The 26,543-nt window shown below is 50.0% G+C and overlaps 1 protein-coding gene across 2 annotated transcripts; it reads left to right on the top strand.

Annotated features, from left to right (window-relative positions):
- The first annotated feature begins 22,983 nt into the window (after positions 1–22,983).
- On the top strand, positions 22,984–26,196 carry LOC125541384 (protein FAR1-RELATED SEQUENCE 5-like). Of its 2 annotated transcripts, none has more exons than XM_048704813.1 (3): positions 22,984–23,156; positions 24,775–25,465; positions 25,556–26,196. In XM_048704813.1, the coding sequence occupies exons 1-3, from the start codon at positions 23,139–23,141 to the stop codon at positions 26,050–26,052; spliced, it is 1,206 nt and encodes a 401-aa protein (XP_048560770.1). In that variant the 5' UTR covers positions 22,984–23,138; the 3' UTR covers positions 26,053–26,196. The 2 variants fall into 2 exon arrangements, with proteins under 2 accessions (XP_048560770.1, XP_048560769.1); XM_048704812.1 differs by lacking the exon at positions 22,984–23,156 and adding an exon at positions 24,409–24,669.
- The last annotated feature ends 347 nt before the right edge of the window (positions 26,197–26,543 follow it).

Genomic DNA, 26,543 nt, shown 5'->3' with positions numbered 1-26,543 from the left:
CCATTTTCTTCAACAATGTCGTTGATGCCTATGCCATGGAATTTGTCATCAGGTATGATTGGTTACCCTCAATGGGCTTATTTTAATCCATGGATGCAATATAATTTCTTACATCATGAAAGGGTGTTACCAAATCATCATATGTTTGATTAGCTTCACTTTTGTTGCTAATCTAAATGGCCGATATATACTCATCGTCCTAAGCACGTACAAATGGACGATGAAGTGTTTACATCGTCCTTATAAAGAGCATTATGCAAGTTATTTTTCGGCACACAAGTTTTGCCGAAAACAGGGAGGCATGTGTTGACACCAGATTTTGGCATAGTCAAAAACATAATGAAGAAGGCCTCAAATGGAAAAGTGCTCAAAGTGAGAAAGTTCTATATCATCAAAAGGAGAAACTTTGATATTTGGGCCATAGCCATCCGGTCTCATTTATAAGGCCAAAGTTGTGTTCGAAATACTGAGATTTTGTATGCAGAACACTATTCGGCTGATGACGCCTTCAAGATGGCCTCATATGAGAAAACATTCTACATGAATTGTCTTCGTATCATCAAAACGGTTGATTTTTCTATAAAAATCATATAAATCCGAGATCGTATGTAACAGTTACAGCCACCTGAGTGTGGCCCTATCACGGGGCAAAAGTGGCGCGCCCCATTAGACACGTTGTCTGATGGGTAGCGCGAGTAACAACCTGTTTTGTGCGAGCGATTCAGCCCTGAAGATGGCCTCAAATAGAAAATTGTTCAACACGAAAGTTGTTCGTCTCGTTGAAACGGTCAAATTTTCTTTTGGGCTCATCTTCATCTGAGATTGTTTGTGGCCTATGAGACCTAAAAACCAAACTGATGTTCCAGACTTATCTAAATCCGAGTTCGGTTAATTTTGGAAAGATTTGGACGTGATTTGAGTCCTTTTCTTGTACGTGAAATCCATCGACCTCTATATACCTAAGGGGTGACGGCCGATTGAACAACACACAATCGATCAATTCATCTACCACTCTTTACCTTTACTTTTATCTCTCCCTTGATCTTCTTCCTCGTTCTTTGTGTGTTCTTCTTGTTGCAGGGCAGCGAACCTTGAGGCCCTAGGGGCGGTCAGGTCGACCTGGGGCAGCCCATAGCCGCTGCGTGCCCAGACGGGGTCCCTCCCGGGTGTGTGGGGTTTTGGGTCTACAAAAGTGCCCGCCGGATTGCTTGTGTACCGCGCTTCCGGCGGGTCTCCTTCGACGTGAGCTGCGGCCCATCACCCCCGGCGTTGGAGGTACACGGTGACGTGTTTGTCTGCGAACACTTCCTTTGGTGGACAAGATAGTCTAGGAGACGTCAAACCTGGGTCACACTCCGCGCTGCCACGGGTGATGGATCATTGTTAGTATTGTAACCCGTTAACTCCTCAAATATGTCTTTTGCCCTATTCTATATTATATATAAAGAAACAACCAAATAAGATACACGACCGAGCGATACAACATGACGAGATAACCCTCTTACAAAGCCGATCCTAAGGTAACTGGTTCAAGTAGCACGCACGTGACTACTCTACCGAAAGTTAATATCGAAAGATCAAAGTACAACGTCATGCTACGTCCTAGACTACCTAAGCTCCGTGACAAGGCCCTCAAGTGGGAGAGCGGTGCAAAGCTCGCCGCTACCGAGTCCGCTGGACAAAGGTTATCACCCAGAACCCAGACACGGAGAGGAGCACCATAACGACGTCTTCAAGAAGAGACAGGCCCCCGCAAGCGTCACCGTCGTCAGTGACAAAGCGCAAAGCTTTCGCCAGACAACTCTGTGTCACCACAAGGACTCCAGGGCAATTACAAGGGTACAAATCCCCAACTCCGAAACGGTGCACCGAAGCAAGCCTAAACCACCCGCCGCTATACCTCTCGCTGCCAACATGACCAAGAGATCTAGCCACCACCTTAGATATGTTTCCCACCGGAGAGCAAACCATGTGTACCTCCTTCCAGGGACATCGCCCTAGCATCCATGCAATGAGACATCGCCAACTGCCCGCTTCACACAGGGCCGGCCCTGAGGGGGGCAGAGGGGGCGGCCGCCCCGGGCCCCCAGGATGCAGGGGCCCCCACCCCAGGGTACGTATACATTAGCCAGCTAGGCTAAGCCCACTACGCACTGGGACATGGGCTGAACATGGAGACGCATGCTGTGTCTAGCCTAGCACACAGCGGCTCGTTCCTCGACTCCTCATCCGATGTAGTAGCTCGTAGTTGTAGCTTTGAACGCACGCCTGTTCGGATGCCTAATTATTCCCTTCCAAGATGGTCAGATCTGATCGCGAGTGATCCTAATCGCGAGTCTCCGTTTTATCGGCGACCTCCGCTCCCCAATCTCCACTGGAGATGTCATCCGTCGTCGCCAAGCATAGACATACATTCAATCCAGACCGCATCCTCCGACAGATCCCAGGTTTTAATTACTTTTTCCCTATCAGCTAATTAAGTAATTTATCTTTGCATGCATGATGCCTAGATTGCGCACTGCTCAACGTATGATGTATTTTTATTTTCACCATTATGTGTATTTGTGGGTGTAAATTATTTCATATGAATTGGCTTTGGATGGAATAAAATTTATATATATACATGTGCTAGAAAAGTGTCCTGTGTATTGCTATGGATCCAAATTTGACTGATACTTGTTCAAAAACTTAAAAAGATTCCCCCTAGTTTTGTTAGATATTACTAAAAATATGTTAGGTTTCACCCAGTGTATATTCCCTTTATTTGTTTGTATGATATGGGGAAGGGTTGTAGCTGGCTTGGAGAGAATAAGGGATATTCCTGCAAATTGTGGATCCGATCTTTTTTACATTACCATAATCTACTTCACATTTCAGATGGTCAGAAATGGAGGATGGCAGATACCGTAAAGATATTGATTATTATTGTTACGATAATTATACTCTAAGGGGCCCCGAGTTTTAGTTTCGCCACGGGCTCCCAAAATCTCAGAACCGGCCCTGGCTTCACAGTGCCCAATCCATGGTTAGAAAAGCCTTGCATCAGTCACCGAGCCAGGGTCCGCACCAGCATCGTAGGGGCGCCCACGCTGGCAATCCCGTACATTCCTGATGGACCGAAGAGGGGGACATGACCTAGTGACTGCCGACGGCCGGCCATCGTGGAGTGGACAGCTTAAACAACACCAAGTCCATGACCTGAAGCACCGACTCGGTTGCCGGCACAATGATGTTCTGTCCACCACCTCCACAGAGCTTTACCGATGCCACAACACGAAAACACCTCCCCAATCGAACTGCAAGATCCCACATTGGCTTGCAAGAAGCCCGACTACAAGGCGTACGCACCGGAACTCGCGCAAGGAGCAACCCACCCCAGGCAGGAGGACCACGTCAAACTCATGTCCCAGAGGCAAGGCTGCCTTGCCGGCCCAATGCCAACAAACACACTCGGAGAGGTGAACACCAACCCATCAGATCGGACAACTTCCGATCCAAATGGAAGCACTCATGGCAGCCGGCAACTCTGACGCCGAGCAGTCACATCGGCACCAGCTCCGCCCCCCTCGGCTCACCCAACCAAGTCCCGTCACCCCCATTCAACACCACGCCACAACCCACTAACCTCGGACCCGCCTCCACACCCACGAAAAGAGTTGCAGACACCATCGCCGCCAACAACTGCCACCCAACGACCTCGAGGTCACCAAGCCACGAGGCTCCTAGCACACGCCGTAGGGAGCCTCTGCTCGTCAGGTCCACCATCTCCACATCGCGCACCCGAACACACCACCGCCCAACAACCACGCCCGTGCCCTGGAAGAGGAAGCTCGATGCGTACCAGCCATCCACGCCACAGGTAGGCCGCGCCGCGAGAGCCCGCCCTTGTGCCGTTGTGCCCTGAAGAAGCGACGCGATGCCATATCGATGTGCCGTCTCGTGCCGCCCAACACAGAGGGAGGGGAGAGAAGGCCCTACTGCCACCGACGTCGACTGGGCATCGCCTGGCAGGACACCCTGGTGGTGGCCAGGGACGGGGAGGGAGGGATGGGAGGTGGCCCAGTGGCAACTAGGGTTCACCCTCCTCGTCGCTCGAGGGAGCGATGCGAGAGTGGCTTGGTGGATCTAATTGTCATCTCGTGTGTAACCCATTAACTTCCTTTGCGCTTTCCACCGTGCAGCACCTTTTATCTTTTTTCTCATTGTTAACCTTAAACTTATGTAAGGGCATCTCCACTGCTGACCCTTAAATCTCTAAAATCTGTCTAACCCGCGTTTTCCAGACCGCGAAAGCGATCCAACGCAGTCCCGTATCGGTCCGCAGCAAGGTTTGGGCGTATTTTGTCCCGCAAACATGAGACACATGTGTGTATGTTGGGGGAGGGGCTTTACAAGAGTCCGAACCACTCACATGCCTGCTTCTGACCGCTCTGGCCCATCCCAAAACCCCTCCTTCATCCCCCACACGCTTCCCGCTCTCTGCCAGCTGCCCGCATTCATGCCGCTGTAGAGCGTGCCGCTACACATTGAAGACAGCTCAGGACGGACGCGACTTCTCACTGCCTTTGTCATTGTAGCGGCGTGCTGGCTCAGGGCGCCGCCTGCTGGACGCCTGGCTGAACATGCCTCCTCACCTCATTCAAACGCCTCCATTAAATCAGCATGGAAGCCGAGAAACCTACTCCGGCCAGATGTTCATTCACGAGTTGGCCGAATTAAACGCAACGCCGAGCAAGCTCCTCATGTCCGCCCTCTATTTAAACGAGACCCGGCGCCGAGCAAGAATCGCACAAATCCGCCGCTCTCCATATCCTCCTTCATCATTTTCTCCACCTTTTCGATGGCATCCAAAGAGAAGTTCTTGATATGTCTCCAACGTATCTATAATTTTTGATTGTTTCATGCTGTTATATTATCAATCTGGGATGTTTTATAATCATTTTATATTCATTTTATATCATTTGGTACTAACCTATTGACATAGTGCCAAGTGCCAGTTCCTATTTTTCCGTATTTTTACATCGCAGAAAATCAATATCAGACGGAGTCCAAATGCCACAAAACTTTACGAAGATTTTTTATGGACCAGAAGGAACAAGTTGGGCCCTGGTAGCACCTGGGGGTAGTCCCGTGGAGGGGACAACCCACCAGGGCGCGCCAGGAGGCCCAGGCACGCCCTGGTGGGGTGTTCCCACCTCGGGTGCCCCCTGGACTGCCTCTTTGCTCTATAAATACCCAAATATTCCCAAAACCGTAGGGGAGTCGACGAAATATTCATCCAGCCGCCGCAGAGTCCAGAAATCCAATCTAGACACCATCTCGGATGGGGTTCACCACCTCCATTGGTGCCTCTTCGATGATGCCTGAGTAGTTCTTTGTAGACCTTCGGGTCCGTAGTTAGTAGCTAGATGGCTTCATCTCTCTCTCCTCAATACAATGGTCTCTTGGAGATCCATATGATGTAACTCTTTTTGCGGTGTGTTTGTTGGGATCTGATGAACTTTGAGTTTATGATCAGTCATATCTTTTTATATCCATGAAAGTGATTTGAGTTTCGTTGATCTCTTATATGCATGATCTCTTATAGCCTCGTATTTCTTCTCCGATATTTGGGTTTTGTTTGGCCAACTTGATCTATTTATATTGCAATGGGAAGAGGTGCTTTGTAGTGGGTTCGATCTTATGGTGCTTGATCCCAGTGACAGAAAGGGAACCGACACGTATGTATCGTTGCTACTAAGGATAAAACGATGGGGTCTATCTCTACATAGATAGATATTGTCTACATCATGTCATCGTTCTTATTGCATCACTTCGTTTTTTCATGAACTTAATACACTAGATGCATGCTGGATAGCGGTCGATATGTGGAGTAATAGTAGTAGATGCAGGCAGGAGTCGGTCTACTAATCTTGGACGTGATGCCTATGTAATGATCATTACCTGGATATCGTCTTAATTATTTGAGGTTCTATCAATTGTCCAACAGTAATTTGTTTACCCACTGTTTGCTATCTTTCTTGAGAGAAGCCACTAGTGAAACCTACGCCCCCGGTCTTCTTCCTCATATATTTGCTTGTGATCTACTTTTCCTTTGCATTTTTATTCAGATGTATTAAACCAAAAATACAAAAATACTTTGCTGCAATTTATTTTATTTGCGATCTATTATTCCAACCTACTACAATTTTCTGGCATCGTTACCCGAAAGGGATTGACAACCCCTTTAACACGTCGGGTTGCGAGGTGTCACTACTAGGAAAATGCTTATACAAAGTAGCATAGTAGTAGTGTTGGAAAAGAGTAAACACTGCTGCTTTTTAGCAGTAGCGCTTTTCCTGGCAAGCGCTACTAGTAACTCTATAGTAGTAGAGCTGTGAAGCAGAAACGCGCTACTACTATGTGGGGCCAGACGAGGCCACCGATGGTCGCCGGAGTTGTAGCGGTGTATAGAAAATAGTGTTACTACTAACAGTTTAGTAGCAGCGCTTGGTTTTACTGCGCCGCTACTGCTAGTGGACCCCACTTAGTAGTAGCGCTTTTCTTGAAGAGCGCTGCTACTAAGTCCAATAGCAGCAGCGCTTTTTGTAAAGCAGCGCTACTGCTAGTTGCGGCTTCTGCCACCTTTTCCACCCATCCCCCCCCTATCCCCCCCTTTGCCCTCTCCCCCCCCTCCTTTCCCCTCTCCTCTCTCCACTCTCCACCATTGTTGCTCTTCTTCTCTCTTCCTCCTACCTCTCTTCTCTCCTCATTAATGGCACCCTCCTCCATAAATGGCCTCTCTCTTTCTCCTACACCTCTCTTTCTCTCCCCCTTTAATGCCCCCATCCACCATAACCCCTCTCCATTAGTTAGCTAGCTAGATTCATCTCTCCTCCCCAACAACTAGATTTAGCTAGCTATTTAGCCAACCACACATGCTCTCTCGACCGTTCTCTCTCATCATCTAATTAACCGCGTTCTCTCTGTCTCTCTCGGGAGATATATAGGCGGTGAGTAAAAAGTTGTCCATTTCAAGAATGGGAATATGTGTGTGAATGAGAATATGTGTGTTTGGGATATATATTATATATATATATATATATATATATATATAGGAAGAGGATTTCTATCATAGCTTGCCCTAGAAATAGCTATCAGTACCGTTGGTTGTGCTTTGTGATTCGTACTAGCTGTGTGCTGTAGTACTGTTTGAAGCCCATGTGCTCTGAGATTTAGCTTTGTTGGCAGGCCGGTTCTGGCTACTTTATGCCTAGTTGGCTGACGAAAAGCCTGCCTGGGCGCGTGCGTACGAAAGGGTGGCCACCTGTAGCGTTGTGTATATCAGGTTCCAACTACGGCAGCACTTCGTGCAGGTTCTTATGTGTACGGCGCGCCGTTACGTCCCGTTTTTCTCGCACGTGACGCCCACCACGAGACAGGCGCAGGTTCGGTCTGAATACGTGACGGGTCCATGCATATGCCCGAAAGGAACCTATGTGAGCCACGTGTTGAACCTCTAGCTGCTACACTATGTATACGTACACATGAGTGTCTTCTCGCGTGCAAGCACGTCCACGTCGCTCGCATGTTGTGCAACACATGTGGTCTGCGTCAAGGCACGCGTCTGGTGAGTGTGTACAGCAAGAACAGCTTGTCCCCCCTCCCCCGCCCCCACCCAGTTCACCCATGTCTGGCACTTTGTTAGCCTGACCAACATATCTGCCTCTTTTCAGGTTCGAGAACGACATCGATGTCATGTGTTCAGCGAGCATCAGGTAACCAAAACAGCGAGTGTGATTGTGGGCTAATTCTCTATGGATCCAAAAACATGCAGATTGATTAAGTTTGTGGATGTCATTGTTCGTGCCTTTCTATCAAACCAAAAGTGATGGCGTGTACGTCAAATTAACCGGTCGCTTGCGTGCCGAGCTCGGCCTGCCCGTAGTTGCAGCCTATTCATTGAGGTTAGCATGACTTGTAAGTTGTTATGGTAGTGCTATCATATTGAAACCATGTGTTCGTGATTATTAACCCCGCTTCAGTGTGGTGACAAATTTCAACGATATCACTCATCATTTCCTGGACTGCATCTATGTTCATCTGATGATGCGAAGCGACCATGCTAAACGCGTCGTGCACTCTCTTGCTCTCGTCCCATTTGCCGCATCCGCACGCTGGCTAGCACTGCACGCCGTGTCCCAGAGGTTGATTAAAATCAGATCAAATCGTGTAGTGTGTGTAGAGTCCAGAGTAGCAGGTTGCTCACCATTCTTTTTTGTGATCCATGCCAGCGTCGTCTGAGTGTGAAGGCCGAGGAAGAAAATCTCACTGATATGATAATGGGATTTCTGGACCAGCCGGGGATCGGGTATGAAATCATCACAAAACGGCACGTGTTAAATCACATAAGAAACAGACATTTTCAGTGTTCTGAATTTTTTTTATTTTTTTGCAATGGCTATTTATCAGCGCACTCGAGCATGGAGTTAGTGTGAACCTGGTGGTGGAACGTCTTGGTATACCAGAATCAGAAGCAAGGTGAGTTTAGTCCGGCATGTTATATTGTGTGCTAATTTTATCACACTGCCTAGCTGACAAAACAATAGTAGTTGTGTGCATTCTTATTGATACTTCTAAAATCACTTGGCAAATGACGACAACCGTGCATTCTTATCGATACAGATCGATGCTCGACAAGCTTGCTGATCTCGGATGCGTGTTCCAGACAATTGACGATGACCACTTCAAATCTTGTGCTGAATAGTATGTCATTCAGTTGTACAATGCTGTCATTCTGAATCGTCGGTTTGAACCAGTTCAAGAAGGCATTGCCCGAATACCTTGTCTTTCTATTAATACATCAGGCATGACCCTACAAATGGACTATGCTTCAGACACGACGGCTTAATTTAGTTTAGATAGAAAAGATACACATCAAGTTCACTCGCCAGCCTCTTTTAGTTCACATGAGGGTTAAGTCTGAGTGCTTGAATGCCGTCAAAAACACTAGTAACTAGGGTGGTGAGGTCAACATCCATATAGGTGTTGAATAAATTTAGTACAAAAAACTAGCCGATGTTCATGAAAAGTACTGAAACTCTACTCCTTTTGGCACCGATCGAAGGGCTTCGGCAGCTGGATGGGGTTGTCCTTCATACCAAGCACTTCAAACAGCAAGATCATCTTTGTATTGTCAATGTCGCCACCGATCTGCAGAAATACCGAGTAAACATGTGTTAACCCCCCTACACCTTTATTATTATCACCTCTCCAATTCCTTACTCACCAAAGACAATTCGCGTTGCATTTTAGTCCCCATCCATTGCCTTGCAAAGTGCAAAGCGAATATCCCGCTCGATTCCCTGATTAATACACAAAATAACATATGTTGTCATCTGGTAATCTCAGTGAACAGAGTATTCTGTAAACAAGTATTGTCATCTTACCTCTTGCATACCCAAGGTCCTGTGACATTCCTAGAGAACCAGTTGTACCAGCCTGCTGTGTTTGGCTTCCAGCCATCGAAGTAAGCGTCAATGCATTTGATTATGGCAGCCAAAAGCTCATCCGCCAACCGGCCATGCTCCTCTTGTAGCTCATCCATTGGCTTGTCGCCATTGCTCATCATCGGGTCCAGTATTGTAGTTCGCCTTCTCTGGAAGTCGAAGAAGTATGTCGCCCAGGAGTGGTTGTGATGGATGGGCAGAACAAACTAAAACAGGGCAACAAACCATGTTACAATATATAGATCATCCCTCGTCTTCAAGTAGAATGCTTATAATCGCCAACGGAAAATCTGAAGACATGTACCATCGTGCATAGATGAACAGCGTGCGCCAACTGGTCACCCACAAAAAGATCTCTTATATAATCCTCATCGACGTACCCCTCATCCCTGAACACATGAATCTGCACACAGAAAATCAGATACAAAAATGTCAGGGAGCCCCATATCTATCATTACTAATTGATTGCCTGATACGAAGGCACGACACTTCAAAAAGGAACAACCCTTACCACAAAATCAGGTTCCAGGAAATGACGCCAGCAAGACTCTCCATACTTTGCCGCAAAGTCAACGTCAAGCTGCTAAAACCTTCTCATGAATATGTTCATCATCTCGAAGCTGACTACTCCATCGACCACCAGCTCTTTCTGTATTTCAATCGCGGTAAATTCAATGTAGCTTGGCAAGGCAGAGATGATCCAATTGCTGCAAAAAGAAAAAAAAAAGCATAATACCTAAATTAAATGCTTTCCCTAAAAATTTAACATAAAAGCAATAAAAAAGGGCTTCAGATCCATGTGGATCATACTTTTTAACTATCTTCCCTGCCAAGCTCATAAATTTCAAATACAGATGGCATATATCTGCCGGCGCGCGTTCTAGCAGTTTGTACTCCATGACGAAAGGGGAACTGGCCAATGGACCTGGAACGACCTTCCTCTTTGGTCTCGGCGCCGACCGAGAGCTTGTCTTGGTCAATGCCACGTTTAGATTAACTGTAGACACAGCAAGCTCCTCGCGGATATCAAGCTCTGCAATCATTATATTTTTGGTCCTGGTTACTGGCGACAGAGAGGGAGTGCTCGCAATTGGGATCAGGCGTGCTTGGCCTGATCTTGGGACGCCGATCGGCGGCGCATCCCTGATAGGTGCCATCGGTGTCTCTGCACAAGCTAGCTGATTTGTTCGACGATAAGAAAGGGTTAGCATAATTAGTACCAGGATAATCACAGTCAACACAATATGGAAAAAAATTGTGCTGAAAATTAACACCTTCCGCTTCGATGGCTGCTGTGAACTCCGCTAGTAAAGGCCCGCGCTGCACGACATGATTCGTTTGGTTTTGTCTGTCCCCCCTTGGTGATACTGGCCTGCCCGGAACATTGATTGTGTTGTGTTGTGGCGGGTCGTCTATGCGAAGGTCAAACGATGGGCAACCATCGATATCATTGTGTGTGTCCGTCTCATGCTGCACGCCATTGTACGCTTGGTTTAGCTGGTCCCTCATTGGTGGCAATGTCCTGTTTTGTGTATGGACTGACATGGCCTGCGGTGGGGCGTCTTTTTCAAGGTCAAATGACAGGCAGACGTTGAAAACGTCATGTGCGTCCACCTCGGTAATACGCAAGTTTCGTCCCCCCTCGGCATCCATTGGCCCTGGCTGTTCACAGTGCACTGGGTAGCTGTCCTCAAGAGCCTGTGAGATGACCAATTCACTTCCGTCAGATGCATCTATCTCCTCTATGTGTGTGATTGGCTGCGCGGCGGTTGTGCTACATCCGGCCCCAATATCTCTTTCGGCCTCCTCTACGAGCTTTCCAAGAGGCGTCCACCCTCTCTCAGAGTCGCTGTCATCCTCCACAGCCTCCACGTTTCTCATTCTTTTCCTGTGAGATGTCTTCTTTATCCTTTTTGGCGTCGCTTCCAAACCATTTGGTGATGGCTGAAGCGGCGATGCTCCTCGAGCACCATGTGGCATCCTTGGGGTGGGGCTTATCATACATGGAGATGCTGCGTTTTGCTTATCTGAAACATCTGAAAAAAGATTTGAGTGAACGAAAATACTGAAACGTAAATATGAAAATTTAACACGATCGGGGGTCGGACCGGGTGAACTTTCTATACCTGTGTCATCATCATCAATGTTTATGATGTCCCTTTTTGATGCATTTGTGTGTTGTTCTGCCATCGCAAACACACGGGAGATGTCTTCCCTTGATTTCTGAGCTTCGAGGCATAAGCGATGTCTCATCCCTGTGTGGATCTGTGCCCATTCGTTCAAATGCCTGTTGTTCTCCGCATTCATCTCCCTGTCCGATGCCGCCAAAATTTCCTCACAGTTCTGCGTGAATTGAGTCACTTTCTGAATGCACAGAGCTCTCAGCTGCATCACATGTTTGTATGTTCAGTATAGCAATGCACAGAAAGTATACCCACAACCCCTAGGATGCACAGCGTCAATAAACAAAATGGTGATAGTTATGCGTCGTAGACTTACAATGTTATTCGTTTGACGGGGGCTGCAGTTTGCGTGTCCATTCCGTGCATGGATTCTTCCGGCGCCTGCATCGATGTTTCTCCTTTTCGATGGATTCCGCTGATAACACACGGAAGTAGGAGCTCGAGGCTTCAGAAAAACATATCAAACAAGCTGGAGTCAGTATGCGTGTTCAGACATTAATCTTTTGTGGACCTAATATATCAACGTGACACCAATATCTAGCACATGTCTTACCAGCAGCTTCCCATACACATGATTAGGAGATCCCTTTTTAGTGTACGAGTCAACTAGTATAATTTTGTTGATGTCAGTGCTCGTGTACGCCTTCACCCTTGGGAATACATCATGAGGAATGTTGGGAATGCCACCACTTGAAGTGTCTAGATTGTCGATGTAGAACACCTGCCATTTGACATGAATATCAAAGTTAGGATGAAGGACATTCAGGTCACAGGCATTCAGGTCAGAGTTAGGATTGTCGAAAGGACTCCCCACCCCCCACCCCCCCCCCACTGACCTGCAGAAAAGGAAGACACCCAGAAATGTTCGGCTTCGATTTCCCTGAGAACAGCTCAGATTTCACCCTTGATGCTGATCATAGCACATCAGCACGCACGTACCCGGCCCAGTTAAACATATTTATCAAATCTGGCTCATATATAGCTCCCCAGTAGTCTGTCGTGAAGTACTCATTCTTCAAATTGGGAGCCAGCACATACGACACTGCACAAATTACGAAAGCCATCTTGAAGGCCTTGCTCTCAGCCACAGTCATAGGACGGCCATGCTCCATGAGCACCACCTTTGCTACAGAGGCCGGGCTGTGTTCATTCTCTAAAAGGCTGAGTGCCATCCTGATGGTTTGCACAACCTCGTCCGACACGATTGACCCCGGCGTCATCACTGATGCTCCTCCGCACGGTATTCCCATGACTGTGGCCACATCTTCATCATAGAACGGCGTGTCGCGGCGTAGGCCTGCAATGATGGAGCTAGCTTCCTCATTAACTTTGCTATACACCCACAGCAAAAACTCTCTGTCAGTCCTTGTAAGCTTCGGTATATCAAGTAGCCCTCCAAATCCTATCTCATGCACTAACTTCCTCTTCTCAGGATTCAGTTTGGATATCAAATCATACAGTTTCAGAATGCTACACCTTGACCCAACCATGGGCTTTTTCCTTTTCCCCTTTCTGTTGTCATCCAAGCCGGATTCAGATGAGCTATGCGCGACCATGGACGGGATGCGAACCCCCTCACCGTCGTCAGACGAGATGTCATGATGGTCTTCATTCAAGCGCCGGTGCCCGGATGGGCCAACGCCATAGTCCATCCCCCTGTCAGGCCAACCAAAGTCAATAAGAAAAAAAAATTGAATGAAGGGGGTTCCCCCCTGCCCCATTATATTAGAATGAAGCAAAGCAGCAGTACAGAACTGAGTTCAAGAAAACTAAAAACCACAGCAACATAATGGTTCCAGGCTTACTAAACCAAATGAGACCAGAAGTTCTCTCAACTACTCAAGTCAATAAGAAATCCACAATCATAATCTCTGCAGCTATCAATTATGGCGTGCGCATGAACAAAGCAGATGTTCAACTATTCTAACAGGCTTGCTGCACAAGACCGAAGAACTGTGTGCGTACCTGCCTGGAAAACCGAGCCAAACGCCCCGCCGCCCCCGCCCTTGCCCCTCTACCGACGGCGAGGCGCGCAGATCCGATTCCCGTTGTCCCGGAGCCGTAGGGCGTTCGTGCCGCTGAGCATCTCACTTGAGTAGGTTGTTTCACTGTGCTTTGCAGATTGAGTGTTGGGCACGGTGTGAGGGGCGGAAGCGGAAAATGTGCGCGGGTAGCGGCGAGATTGAGGAGGAGGCTGCGCTCTGCGCTGGATGGGGGTTTAGGACTGGGAGGGCGAAGCGGGCCAGACCCTGTTTGCCACCGCATACGCGTGCCTGGCCACTGTCCCTGTTCACAAGTCCGATCGTATATGAAAACCCCTTCTGCCACCAAAAAATAGAAAAAGAAAAGAAATATACTACCGCGTGCTTGGCTCAAATTTTGTATCCAGCTGTGTCCGGAAAATTCACGCGCGCCTTTACGCGACAGCGTGTGCGTGATGCGCTCCGCGGACCCCATGATGCAGACAGCCATGTTTTTTATACTGTACTTTGGAATTTTACATTAGGCCTAACAAAAGTTTATTCCGTTCATTACCATAAAAAAGAAAAATTATTCCGTTCATTTCATCCATCCGTTCATTCCATAATTATCAATGTTCCGAGTGTGTGATAAGGCGGTAGGCGTCCTCCCTAACCGATATCGGTTCCACGAACGAACGAGTGCACGTGCATCGAGGTTAACTTCGATGGACCCATCACTTATTTTTGGCTGTTCCCATACCGAGGTTACCGGCCCTCCTCCCCCCTAAATCCACCAGCTCCGCGGTTGATATCTTCGGTTCCACCTGAGATGGTTTGCCTGGTTGGTTCCGAGTGTGTGATAAGGCGGTTGGTGTCCCCCGTAACTGATATCGGTTCCACGAACAAACGGGTGGCCGTGCATCGAGGTTAACTTCGACGGACCCATCACTGATTTTTGGCGGGTCCCGTACCAGGGTAACCGGTCCTCCTCCCCCCTAAATCCATCGGCTCCATGGTTGATATCGTCAGTTCCACCTGAGATGGTTTGCCTCGTCGGTTCCGAGTGTGATAAGGCGGTTCGCGTCCTTCGTAACCGATCGGTTCCACGAACGAACGGGCGCACGTGCATCGAGGTTAACTTTGACGGACCCATCACTTATTTTTGGCGCTTCCCGTACCGAGGTTCCGGCCCTCCTCCCCCCTAAATCCACCGGCTCCACGGTTGATAACTTCGGTTCCACCTGAGATGGTTTGCCTGGTCGGTTCCGAGTGTGTGATAAGGCGGTTGGCGTCCTCCATAACCGATATCGGTTCCACAAACAAACGTGTGGCCGTGCATCGAGGTTAACTTCGACGGACCCATCACTGATTTTTGGCGGGTCCCGTACCAGGGTTACTGGTCCTCCTCTCCCCTAAATCCATCGGCTCCATGGTTGATATCGTCAGTTCCAGCTGAGATGGTTTGCCTCGTCGGTTCCGAGTGTGTGATAAGGCAGTTCGCGTCCTCCGTAACCGATCGGTTCCATGAACGAACGGGTGCACGTGCATCGAGGCTAACTTCAATGGACCCATCACTTATTTTTGGCGGTTCCCGTACCGATGTTACCGGCCCTCCTCCCCCCTAAATCCACCATCTCCACGGTTGATATCTTCGGTTCCACCTGAGATGGTTTGCCTGGTTGGTTCCGAGTGTGTGATAAGGCGGTTGGCGTCCTCCGTAACCGATATCGGTTCCATGAACAAACGGGTGGCCGTGCATCGAGGTTAACTTCGATGGACCCATCACTGATTTTTGGCGGGTCCCGTACCAGGGTTACCGGACCTCCTCCCCCTAAATCCATTGGCTCCATGGTTGATATCGTCAGTTCCACCTGAGATGGTTTGCCTCGTAGGTTCCGAGTGTGTGATAAGGCGGTTCGCGTCCTCCGTAACCGATCGGTTCCATGAACGAACGGGCGCACGTGCACCGAGGTTAACTTCGACGGACCCATCACTTATTTTAGGCTGTTCCCGTACCAGGGTTACCGGCCCTCCTCCCCCCTAAATCCACCGTCTCCCAGGTTGATATCTTCGGTTCCACCTGAGATGGTTTGCCTGGTCGGTTCCGAGTGTGTGATAAGGCGGTTGGCGTCCTCCCTAACCGATATCGGTTCCACGAACGAACGGGCGCACATGCATCAAGGTTAACTTCGACGGACCCATCACTGATTTTTGGCGGGTCCCGTACCAGGGTTACCGGCCCTCCTCCCCCCTAAATCCATCGGCTCCATGGTTGATATCGTCAGTTCCACCTGAGATGGTTTGCCTCGTCGGTTCCGAGTGTGTGATAAGGCGGTTCGCGTCCTCCGTAACTGATCGGTTCCACGAACGTACGGGCGCACGTGCATCAAGGTTAACTTCGACGGAGCCATCACTTATTTTTGGCGGGTCCCGTACCCGGGTTACCGGACCTCCTCCCCCCTAAATCCACCGGCTCCACAGTCGATATCGTCAGTTCCACCTGAGATGGTTTGCCTGGTCGGTTCCGAGTGTGTGATAAGGCGGTTCGCGTCCTCCGTAACCGATCGGTTCCACGAACAAACGGGTGGCCGTGCATCGAGGTTAACTTCGACGGACCCATCACTGATTTTTGGCGCGTCCTGTACAGGGGTTACCGGCCCTCCTCCCCCCTAAATCCATCGGCTCCATGGTTGATATCGTTAGTTCCACCTGAGATGGTTTGCCTCGTCGGTTCCGATTGTGTGATAAGGCGGTTCGCGTCCTCCGTAACCGATCGGTTCCACGAACGAACGGGCGCACGTGCACCGAGGTTAACTTCGATGGACCCATCACTTATTTTTGGCTGTTCCTGTTCCAGGTTTACCGGCCCTCCTCCCCCTAAATCCACCGTCTCCACGGTTGATATCTTCGGTTCCACCTGACATGGTTTGCCTGGTCGGTTCCGAGTGAGTGATAAGGCGGTTGGCGTCCTCCCTAACCGATTTTGGTTCCACGAACGAACGGGCGCACGTGCATCGAGGTTAACTTCGATGGACCCGTCACTGATTTTTGGCGGGTCCCGTACCAGGGTTACGGGACCTCCTCCCCCCTAAATCCATCGGCTCCATGGTTGATATCGTCAGTTCCACCTGAGATGGTTTGCCTCGTCGGTTCCGAGTGTGTGATAAGGCGGTTCGCGTCCTCCGTAACCGACCGGTTCCACGAACGAACGGGCGCACGTGCATCGATGTTAAGTTCGACGGACCCATCACTGATTTTTGGCAGGTCCCGTACCCGGGTTACCGGACCTCCTCCCCCCTAAATCCACCATCTCCACAGTTGATATCGCCAGTTCCACCTGAGATGGTTTGCCTGGTCGGTTCCGAGTGTGTGATAAGGCGGTTCGCGTCCTCCGTAACCGATCGGTTCCACGAACAAACGGGTGGCCGTGCATCGAGGTTAACTTCGACGGACCCATCACTGATTTTTGGCAGGTCCCGTACCAGGGTTACCGGCCCTCCTCCCCCCTAAATCCATCGGCTCCATGGTTGATATTGTCAGTTCCACCTGAGATGGTTTGCCTCGTCGGTTCCGAGTGTGTGATAAGGCGGTTCGCGTCCTCCGTAACCGATCGGTTCCACGAACGAACAGGCGCACGTGCACCGAGGTTAACTTCGACGGACCCATCACTTATTTTTGGGTGTTCCCATACCAGGGTTACCGGCCCTCCTCCCCCCTAAATCCACCGTCTCCACGGTTGATATCTTCGGTTCCACCTGACATGGTTTGCCTGGTCGGTTTCGAGTGTGTGATAAGGCGGTTGGCGTCCTCCCTAACCGATATCGGTTCCATGAACGAACGGGCACACGTGCATCGAGGTTAACTTCGACGGACCCATCACTGATTTTTGGCAGGTCCCGTACCAGGGTTACCGGACCTCCTCCCCCCTAAATCCATCGGCTCCATGGTTGATATCGTCAGTTCCACCTGAGATGGTTTGCCTCGTCGGTTCCTTGTGTGTGATAAGGCGGTTCGCGTCCTCTGTAACCGATCGGTTCCACGAACGAACGGGCGCACGTGCATTGAGGTTAACTTCGACGGACCCATCACTGATTTTTGGCGGGTCCCGTACCTGGGTTACCAGACCTCCTCCCCCCTAAATCCACCGGCTCCATGGTTGATTTCACCAGTTCCACCTGAGATGGTTTGCCTGGTCGGTCCCGAGTGTGTGATAAGGCGGTTTGCGTCCTCCGTAACCGATCGATTCCACGAACAAACGGGTGGCCGTGCATCGAGGTTAACTTCGACGGACCCATCACTGATTTTTGGCGGGTCCCGTACCAGTGTTACCGGCCCTCCTCCCCCCTAAATCCATTGGCTCCATGGTTGATATCATCAGTTCCACCTGAGATGGTTTGCCTCGTCGGTTCCGAGTGTGTGATAAGGCGGTTCGCTTCCTCCGTAACCGATCGGTTCCACGAACGAACGGGCGCACGTGCATTGAGGTTAACTTCGACGGTCCCATCACTTATTTTTGGCGGTTCCCGTACCGAGGTTACCGGCCCTCTTCCCCCCTAAATCCACCGGCTCCACGGTTGATATCTTCGGTTCCACTTGAGATGGTTTGCCTGGTCGGTTCCGAGTGTGTGATAAGGCGGTTGGCGTCCTCCGTAACCGATATCGGTTCCACGAACAAACGGGTGGCCGTGCATCGAGGTTAACTTCGACGGACCCATCACTGATTTTTGGCGGGTCCCGTACCAGGGTTACCGGCCCTCCTCCCCCCTAAATCCATCGGCTCCATGGTTGATATCGTCAGTTCCACCTGAGATGGTTTGCCTCGTCGGTTCCGAGTGTGTGATAAGGCGGTTCGCGTCCTCCGTAACCGATTGATTCCACGAACGAACGGGCGCACGTGCATCGAGGTTAACTTCGACGGACCCATAACTTATTTTTGGCGGTTCCCGTACCGAGGTTACCGGCCCTCCTCCCTCCTAAATCCACCGGCTCCACGGTTGATATCTTCGGTTCCACCTGAGATGGTTTGCCTGGTCGGTTCCGAGTGTGTGATAAGGCGGTTGGCGTCCTCCGTAACCGATATCGGTTCCACGAACAAACGGGTGGCCGTGCATCGAGGTTAACTTCGACGGACCCATCACTGATTTTTGGCGGGTCCCGTACCAGGGTTACCGGCCCTCCTCCCCCTAAATCCATCGGCTCCATGGTTGATATCGTCAGTTCCACCTGAGATGGTTTGCCTCGTCGGTTCCGAGTGTGTGATAAGGCGGTTCGCGTCCTCCGTAACCGATCGGTTCCACGAACGAACGGGCGCACGTGCATCGAGGTTAACTTCGACGGACCCATCACTTATTTTTGGCGGTTCCCGTACAGACGTTACCGGCCCTCCTCCCCCCTAAATCCACCGTCTCCACGGTTGATATCTTCGGTTCCACCTGAGATGGTTTGCCTGGTTGGTTCCGAGTGTGTGATAAGGCGGTTGGTGTCCTCCGTAACCGATATCGGTTCCATGAACAAACGGGTGGTCGTGCATCGAGGTTAACTTCGATGGACCCATCACTGTTTTTTGGCGGGTCCCGTACCGAGGTTACCGGCCCTCCTCCCCCTTAAATCCACCGGCTCCATGGTTGATATCGTCGGTTTCCACCTGAGATGGTTTGCCTCGTTGGTTCCGAGTGTGTGATAAGGCGGTTCGCGTCCTCCGTAACCGATTGGTTCCATCATTGATTGTGTGATAAATGGTTAGCGTCCTTGGTAACTGATATCGGTTCCACGAACAAAAGGGTGCCCCTGCTTCGAAGTTAACTTCGACGGCCCCATCATTGATTCTCGGTGTTTCCGTGTCGCGGTTACTAGTCCCCTCCCCTCAAAAATCAGTCGGCTCCGTCGCTTGTCTCGTCTGTTCCACCTGAGATAGTTTGCCTCGTGTGTTCCGAGTATGTGATAATGCGGTTCGCGTCCTCCATAACCGATATCGGTTCCACGAACGAAAAGGGTGCCCGTGCTTCGAAGTTAACTCTGATGGGCCCATCATCGATTTTCGGCGGTTCCCGATCCGCGATTACCAGTCCCCCTCTCCTATAAATCCATCGGTTCCGTCATTGGTCTTGTCGGATCCACTCGCAGCATCAACCGGTTCCGGGTCTTCACGAGGTATTTCCTCGGTTCCGAGTGTGTGATAAATCGGTTATTCAGACGACTTTTACGGCCTCAAAAAATGGAATCGACTAGGCTTAAATGCCATCGTTCACGCAAAACGTTGTCGCGCGCATTCGCCGCAACGGTAATGTGTACGCTTGGCGCGGATGGCTGGCTGTCGCGCGCTAGAGGGACGAAAACGCTCAAAAGAAAATCTTTTTTCTGGGCAAGCTTGTGAGTTGTGCGACATGGATTGATACCCCACTGGTTATAAAAAGGCTGCAAGACTTTTTCATGGACTCGTCCACTCCACACACAAAGCCACAGCACAGGCTCTCCAGAGAGCGTGCAGGCCATCTCACTGCTCACAATGTCATCCGGTAGCCATGGCAGCTCTGCCTCTTCTCGTTTCCGGAGCGGAGGTACCTCTCCCATCCCGTACCGCGTGCACCCCATGGACTACGAGCCTTCCGTTAACTGCTACTGCGGCCAAAAGGCACCGCTCCTGACCTCTTGGACCGACGCCAATCCCGGCCGGAGGTACCTGTGCTGTTCACGGGCGACGGTAAGTGAGATCTGACTCTTATAGCCATGACTTTATCTTCTGTGCGTGTTCTTGATATGATAATATTGTGTGGTATGGCAGCAGGGATGCGGGTTCTGGCGCTGGTTTGACCCGAGGGCTAGCCCCTACCTTAGACAGCTACTCCTCGATCTGCGAAGCAAGATCGTTCGTATGGAGGGCGAGAACGCACTACTGCACATGTCTCTGGAGCAAGCCCTGTGCAAAGCAAGGCGCCGACAGAGCTTCAGCTCGCGGCTCGTTGCGTTTCTACTGATGGTAATTCTGTTCTTCATCTGCATCTCGGCTTGGTCTGGTGTACCGTCTGCTTGATCTTTGCATCTGTGATGTCAATGGTCATAAGTTATGTAGGTCCTAAGTCGAGTAATCAAGGCTGTGAAAACACCCAAAAAAATGTATCTGGAAGCTGTGTCGTGGTGGGCGCGTTACTAATGAGAGGGAAACTTGTATTAGACTCTGTGTGAGTGTTGTATGGTGCAAATCGTGTCCATTAAGACTGGAGTGTGCCGGCTGTTCCATTATGCTGTTAGTATAAATAATTATCAAGTTGTTTTCCATGGTATCTCGGTCAAAAGCGCGGTAGCTCTGCTGCGTGTTATCAGACTGTACAAGGTGTAAGCGCTGACCTGCGCGTTCTGTTGTGCTGCGGCCTCTGATGGACAACCGACAGCTCGTGATCACCGTATCCATCTTGGCAAGCTCTCAGTTATACTTTCGGAGCGTGCGAGCGTTTTTCGGCAAACTGTGGACGCGCAGTGTATGACGTGACCGTGAGGTCCGTTGCCACACAAAAAAAACACATACTGTATTCGCTGTGTACGCTCATGTCGTCGAGAGACTTGCCGCACGCAAGAACGCGACGCGTGCCATGAGGAGCAAGATGGTGACGGGTGCGGCCATCGTGGTCTGGCTGGCTACATGGGCGGGTCTTCTCTTTTTGATCAACTCGCTCGCGGCGCTCGTGTGTAACCCATCGGTGTTGAAGTCCAGTTGTGTCTAGGTCGTGGCTTCGTCGGTTTATCCAAGCCACATGTATCGGTCGTTGTTAATTCTGTCGAGTGTGTCCATGGCATTTGTATCACCGTTTCGTTCCTGCATCTTACCCATCTTTTTTTTAGAATTTTTTTATTCAAATCACAAAATAGTACAAAGTAGTTAATCCTTACAAGCACACTGAAATATAAACACAAAAGATCATGAACACCTAACCTAGAGTACCCTAAGACAACCATAATACAAAAAGATCTCCGGAGCCCGGTGTCATCATCCCTGAATCTTAAGAAAAGACCCCTGCAGCAGAAGGATATGCAAGCAATTGCCGTCATTCTGCTTCCTCCTTTCTTGACACCAGCGCTGAGAGGGCATGGGTATCAATCCAACACCCCTGAAACAGCCGTCGCCATCTTTGGCTTTGAGTACCGCGAAAAGTGTCCCTTCCGAAAGGAAGAGAACTCGAGCCATCCGACCGATCCAGCACCGCGGCCGGGCCAACCGCCCGGATAAAGCAGGATCTTCCACCAGCATCGGCGCAGAGAAAGAAGAAGAGCAGCAGTAGCAAATCATACCGACAAGAAAGAAGAAGGATCTTCGTCTCCCTGCATCCATCGCCCATCTGAGAACCCAAACGGCCAGCGCCAATGGACCTCCATCCACCATAGCCCGCGACCTCGACGAGATCCGAGGATCCCCCACCCCGCTGGCTCCTAGACGAAGGCAAAAGCCTCTCCTAACCGCGAACGGAGCCCGGAGAAATTTATTCCGACACGACACCACCGCAACGGCCTCGGCAACGTCTTCCTCAACTCTAACCCTACCACACACCCACCAAGCGAACAGACCCTAGGTTCCCCCTCCCTCCCGCCGCCGGAGCGGCCAACGGAGAGAGAGAGGGAACAGGCGGCGCGCAAGGGAACCCTCGTCGCCTCCATAGATCGCCTCGTGCGATCCTACTTTTCCGGAGCGGAGCAAAAGCAATCGGCCGATCAAAAAACAAGTAACATTTCTGCATCTTACCAACTGGTGCGTGTGGTCTCTAACGTGTTATTTTTTGCAGTTTTGCTAAAGCACATCTAGATGTGCCATACGTATTGCACATCTAAGTCCTATGTCATTAATCTTACGTCGAGATTCGTGTGAATATTTTATTTTTCTTTTTTCTTTTCCTCTTTGTGTTTGATTCACTTACTTAGATGTGCAATAACTAAGGCACATCTAGATGTGCCCTAGACACACCCTATTTTTTGTGGTTAAGTAAACGCAATCCGACCCATTGGCGCGCCTCCGTAGGGCAGATCGAACTTTTTTTTAGTGTGGCCAGATCGAATTTAGGGTCGAATAGCCCACTTTGTCTATGTGTCCATGTGTTACCTGGTGACCAAAAAAATGTACAAAAACGTAAATCGTGACTTTAAAAACTGTAAAGCGTTCTCACCGTAAACACGAAATCGTGGGAGTCTGTGTCGTGAGATGCCCGTATTACCACATACGACCACGTCTATGCAAAAACGATACTCAGAACGTAATGCCCACGATTTGTACGATATATTTTTGTAAACGACCCAAATTATGGAGACAAAAAAAGCACTGCGTCATCGGGGTCCCCGGCATGCCGCTTTCGGTGGGTGTCTGTGAAAACTAAAAAGCCGTGGTGTCGCTAACCATTTTTGTGCGTCCTCGTTTGGCATCTACAACACCAATTGCTGAACGGGGATCTGCGAAAAGACGCAGCCCAGTTGAAGCTCGTCTCCATCGCCGTGCTCGGTAGTGGCGGCTGGAATGGATAGCCCGCATGATGCTACAGCCGGAGGTAAGTAGTAGTTGATCTTCCATTCTATATTCCCTAGTGTTTTTGCTGGTTAGGATCCCCGCATCTGGTATCTTAGCATCTGCCACTCGCTGTAGTGTTCTCGGCAACGCCGCCACCATCGACCGTGGGTACCTCCGAGGGAAGCCAGCTCGCCCGCGCGACGTGATCCTGCCGGAAGGCGCGCGTCGCGTCCACTTCATGGGGGCCGGCGCGGGGGGTGAGCCTCTCACGTTTACCGTAGCGTTTGAAGATACGGTGATCGATTGCAATGGAGGGGCTATTCCTGCACCTCAGCCCGCTCGCACGGACGGCTGCACGGCCGGCATGCCCTCGCCGCGGTCTCAGACCAACGTCGACCACGAGTCGTCGCCCCCTACCTCCGTCATCACCAGGGGCGGAGCCAGGATTTTGGTATAGGGGGGGCCAAGTCAAGTTCATTTTTTCTGGAGCAAAAGTAAATAACTAGAACCTTGCTATACGTATAATAAATTTTCGTCCAACACAATTAGTTGTTCGACAAATGAAAATTTTGCATCACAAATAGGAACTTATATAATATAATTCGCATCATGATCACGATTATCTCAAGGACAGTACAAGATAGGATCGTACCATCAGAAATCACACAACCGAAACAAGTAAACAACAAAAAGCTGATGTATAAATTGAACAATAATACAAGACGGGAATTGAGATTATTAGATGATGTGATGTAGTGATGTGTTAAACCATGTGTCCTTAGCTAGTTCCCGTGGGTTAGATCCGGAAGATCTGGCAACTGAAGAAAGTTGCGTCACGCCGTCGCCGTAAGAATATGATCAAGAGTAGCAGCAGGGCTGGGAGAGCAGAGGCGGCCGGGCAGGCTAGGGCACGGAACGGCTGCGGATATTTTTCTGTGTACTAATCACAGGAGAGCACAACGCCCGAGGAGACTTGAGCCAATAGCCCAACCTGACTACTAGTGGGCTTCACATGGGCCTTATTCCCTTTTCTAAACTTAACGCTTAGATAGGGGGGGGGCAAGTATGTAGATATACGTGGGATTACATGCTTCGTATCGCTAATTAGACAGCATCGCTCGATCATTAGGGGGGGGCAGGCCCCTGCTCCCCCCTCTTGTCTCCGCCACTGGTCGCCACCGAGAGATACGCGCGCCGTCAGAGGTGATGTGGCGCCCATCACTTGTGATCCAAATTCTGGCTTCCCATATTGATATTTCATACCTACTTGATCTTTTCTCAGAAACCGCAACGGCAGCTCCTGCAGCCGATCGACAATGGAGGGGGGAGGTCGGACCAACTCAATCCAGCGCGCCTTTAGCCTCGCCGCGGAGAGAGGCTCGCATGTCGTCTTCGAGCCGGCCATGGGTATGGTCTTCTCGTCAGAGCAAGAGGCGCGCGAGTTTTACAACGCCTATTCTTGGGAAGTTGGGTTCGGGATCAAGCGGGGAAACAAGTATACCACGAAGCCCGCATGCTACAAAACAATGCAGGAATTCCTCTGCTCGTGCGGGGTGGGAAAAACTCTTGGATCATACACAGGGTTCCATTTTTTTATGCATTCTTTTGCTTTCGTTCCGCGCACGATAGAGCTTATTAGTGTGTTACATCCAACGCAGGGATCCAACAAGGAGGAGAACACAAAATCTGCTAGGACAAAATGCAAGGCTATGGTCAGGCTAAAGAGGACTGCAGATGATGGATGGTACTTCTCCACAGTCGTCCTGACCCATAACCACGAGCTTGCAGACACTGCCAGAGAGAAGAAGGTGTGGAAGTGCCACAATACCATTGACTCGTCCATCAAAGAACTGATCAAGCATATGCGGTCTAACAACTTCCCTGTGAACAAGGTTTATGGCGTGATGTCCGATATACACGGGCGTCACGAAGAGGTTCCCTTCGGCAAGCGTTGTTTGAAGAATCTATGCGCAACCCTCGCACACGATTCAAGCCTCGACGACATCACGAAGACGCTCGATATATTCAGTAAGATGCAAGCGCAAAACCCTGATTTTTTTTACGCGGTGAAGGTCGACTCAGAGAGGCGTGTGCATGGCATTCTTTCGTGTCACTCGAAGAGCCGAGCTGACTATCATCTGTTTGGTGACGTGCTGACCTTCGACACCACTTATAAGAGTAATCTGTATGAGATGCCTGTGGGTCTTTTCGTTGGAGTGAACAATCACTACCAATCTACGCTGTTCGGGTGTGTTATTCTCAGAGAAGAAACAGAAGACTCATTCAAGTGGGCATTTTCTACCTTTGTTGAAGCCAACGGCGGGAAGACGCCGCAGACGATACTCACAGGTACCAGGCAACTTGGTGTCATATTTGTCTGTATATAAGGCATGCATTCCTCCTTATAAATCCTGACTCGTTTGTTCTGTGAATTATCAGATCAATGCCGGGAGATGGAAGTTGCTATCGCTCATACAATGCCCTCTACAGTCCACCGTTTGTGCAAATGGCACGTTATGAAAAGTATAAAGGAGAATCTTGGGGCATTATATAAGAAAGGGACCCCATTCCGAATTGACTTTAATCGTCTCACGAATGAGATGATGACTGTCGATGAGTTCGACCGTGGATGGGCTTATCTGATGGACACCTATGGACTTGCTGGCAACAGGTACATGGCACATATATATGATTGCCGTGACAAATGGGCCAAACCCTACCTCAGCTCGAACTTCTGCGCCAAGATGTGTAGCACACAACGTAATGAGTGCATGAATAATGTGCTGAAAAGCTATGTTTCGCTTTCAGCACCTCTCAACCGTTTTGTGCTGCAGTATAACAAGCTCATAGCACAGCGGTGCAAGGATGAAGACTTTGAGATGGCACACACAAAGAAGGTAAATAAATTTTTCATCGTAAACTCTCCGCCCCCCTAGCTAGTTTAGGTAACTCTCACTCTGATTGTATTCACCGTAGGGGCGTGCTTATATACATGCACGAGAGAGAGTACAAGAGGGAGGGAGAGAGATTACAACGGCACGAGGCCCACGATCAACTATACGTGCGGGACAAACGTGCGCATGCAGTTAGTGATCCTAGAGACCAGGACGTGGAGAGTTATCCTCCTGTACGTGATGGGGCTGGTGACGTGCTCCAACACCACCCCGCAGCCACAACGTGGGGTTCGCGAACGTTGAGGCTGGAACGGAAGTCGTGGAAGACGGTCGTCGGCAGCCCTTTGGTGAAGATGTCGGCGAACTGCGAGCTTGTTGGAACGTGCAGGACGCGTATCTCACCGAGCGCCATGCGCTCACGCACGAAGTGGAGATCGATCTCGATATGCTTCGTGCGTTGGTGTTGCACCGGGTTGCTGGACATGTAGACCGCGCTCATATTGTCACAATAGACCACCGTGGCGTGAGACGGA

The sequence above is a fragment of the Triticum urartu genome, chromosome 2 (genome assembly GCF_003073215.2).
Source record: "Triticum urartu cultivar G1812 chromosome 2, Tu2.1, whole genome shotgun sequence".
Classification (NCBI taxonomy): Eukaryota; Viridiplantae; Streptophyta; class Magnoliopsida; order Poales; family Poaceae; genus Triticum; species Triticum urartu.
This window is presented reverse-complemented; position numbering and strand designations above follow the sequence as displayed.

Excerpts from the sequence above, each read along its gene's own strand:
- LOC125541384 (XM_048704812.1), top strand. The coding sequence starts at position 24,433 with ATGGAGGGGGGAGGTCGGACCAACTCAATCCAGCGCGCCTTTAGCCTC. Across the intron at positions 24,670-24,774 it reads AATTCCTCTGCTCGTGCGGG|GGATCCAACAAGGAGGAGAA; the intron begins GTGGGAAAAACT and ends CATCCAACGCAG. Across the intron at positions 25,466-25,555 it reads GCCGCAGACGATACTCACAG|ATCAATGCCGGGAGATGGAA; the intron begins GTACCAGGCAAC and ends GTGAATTATCAG.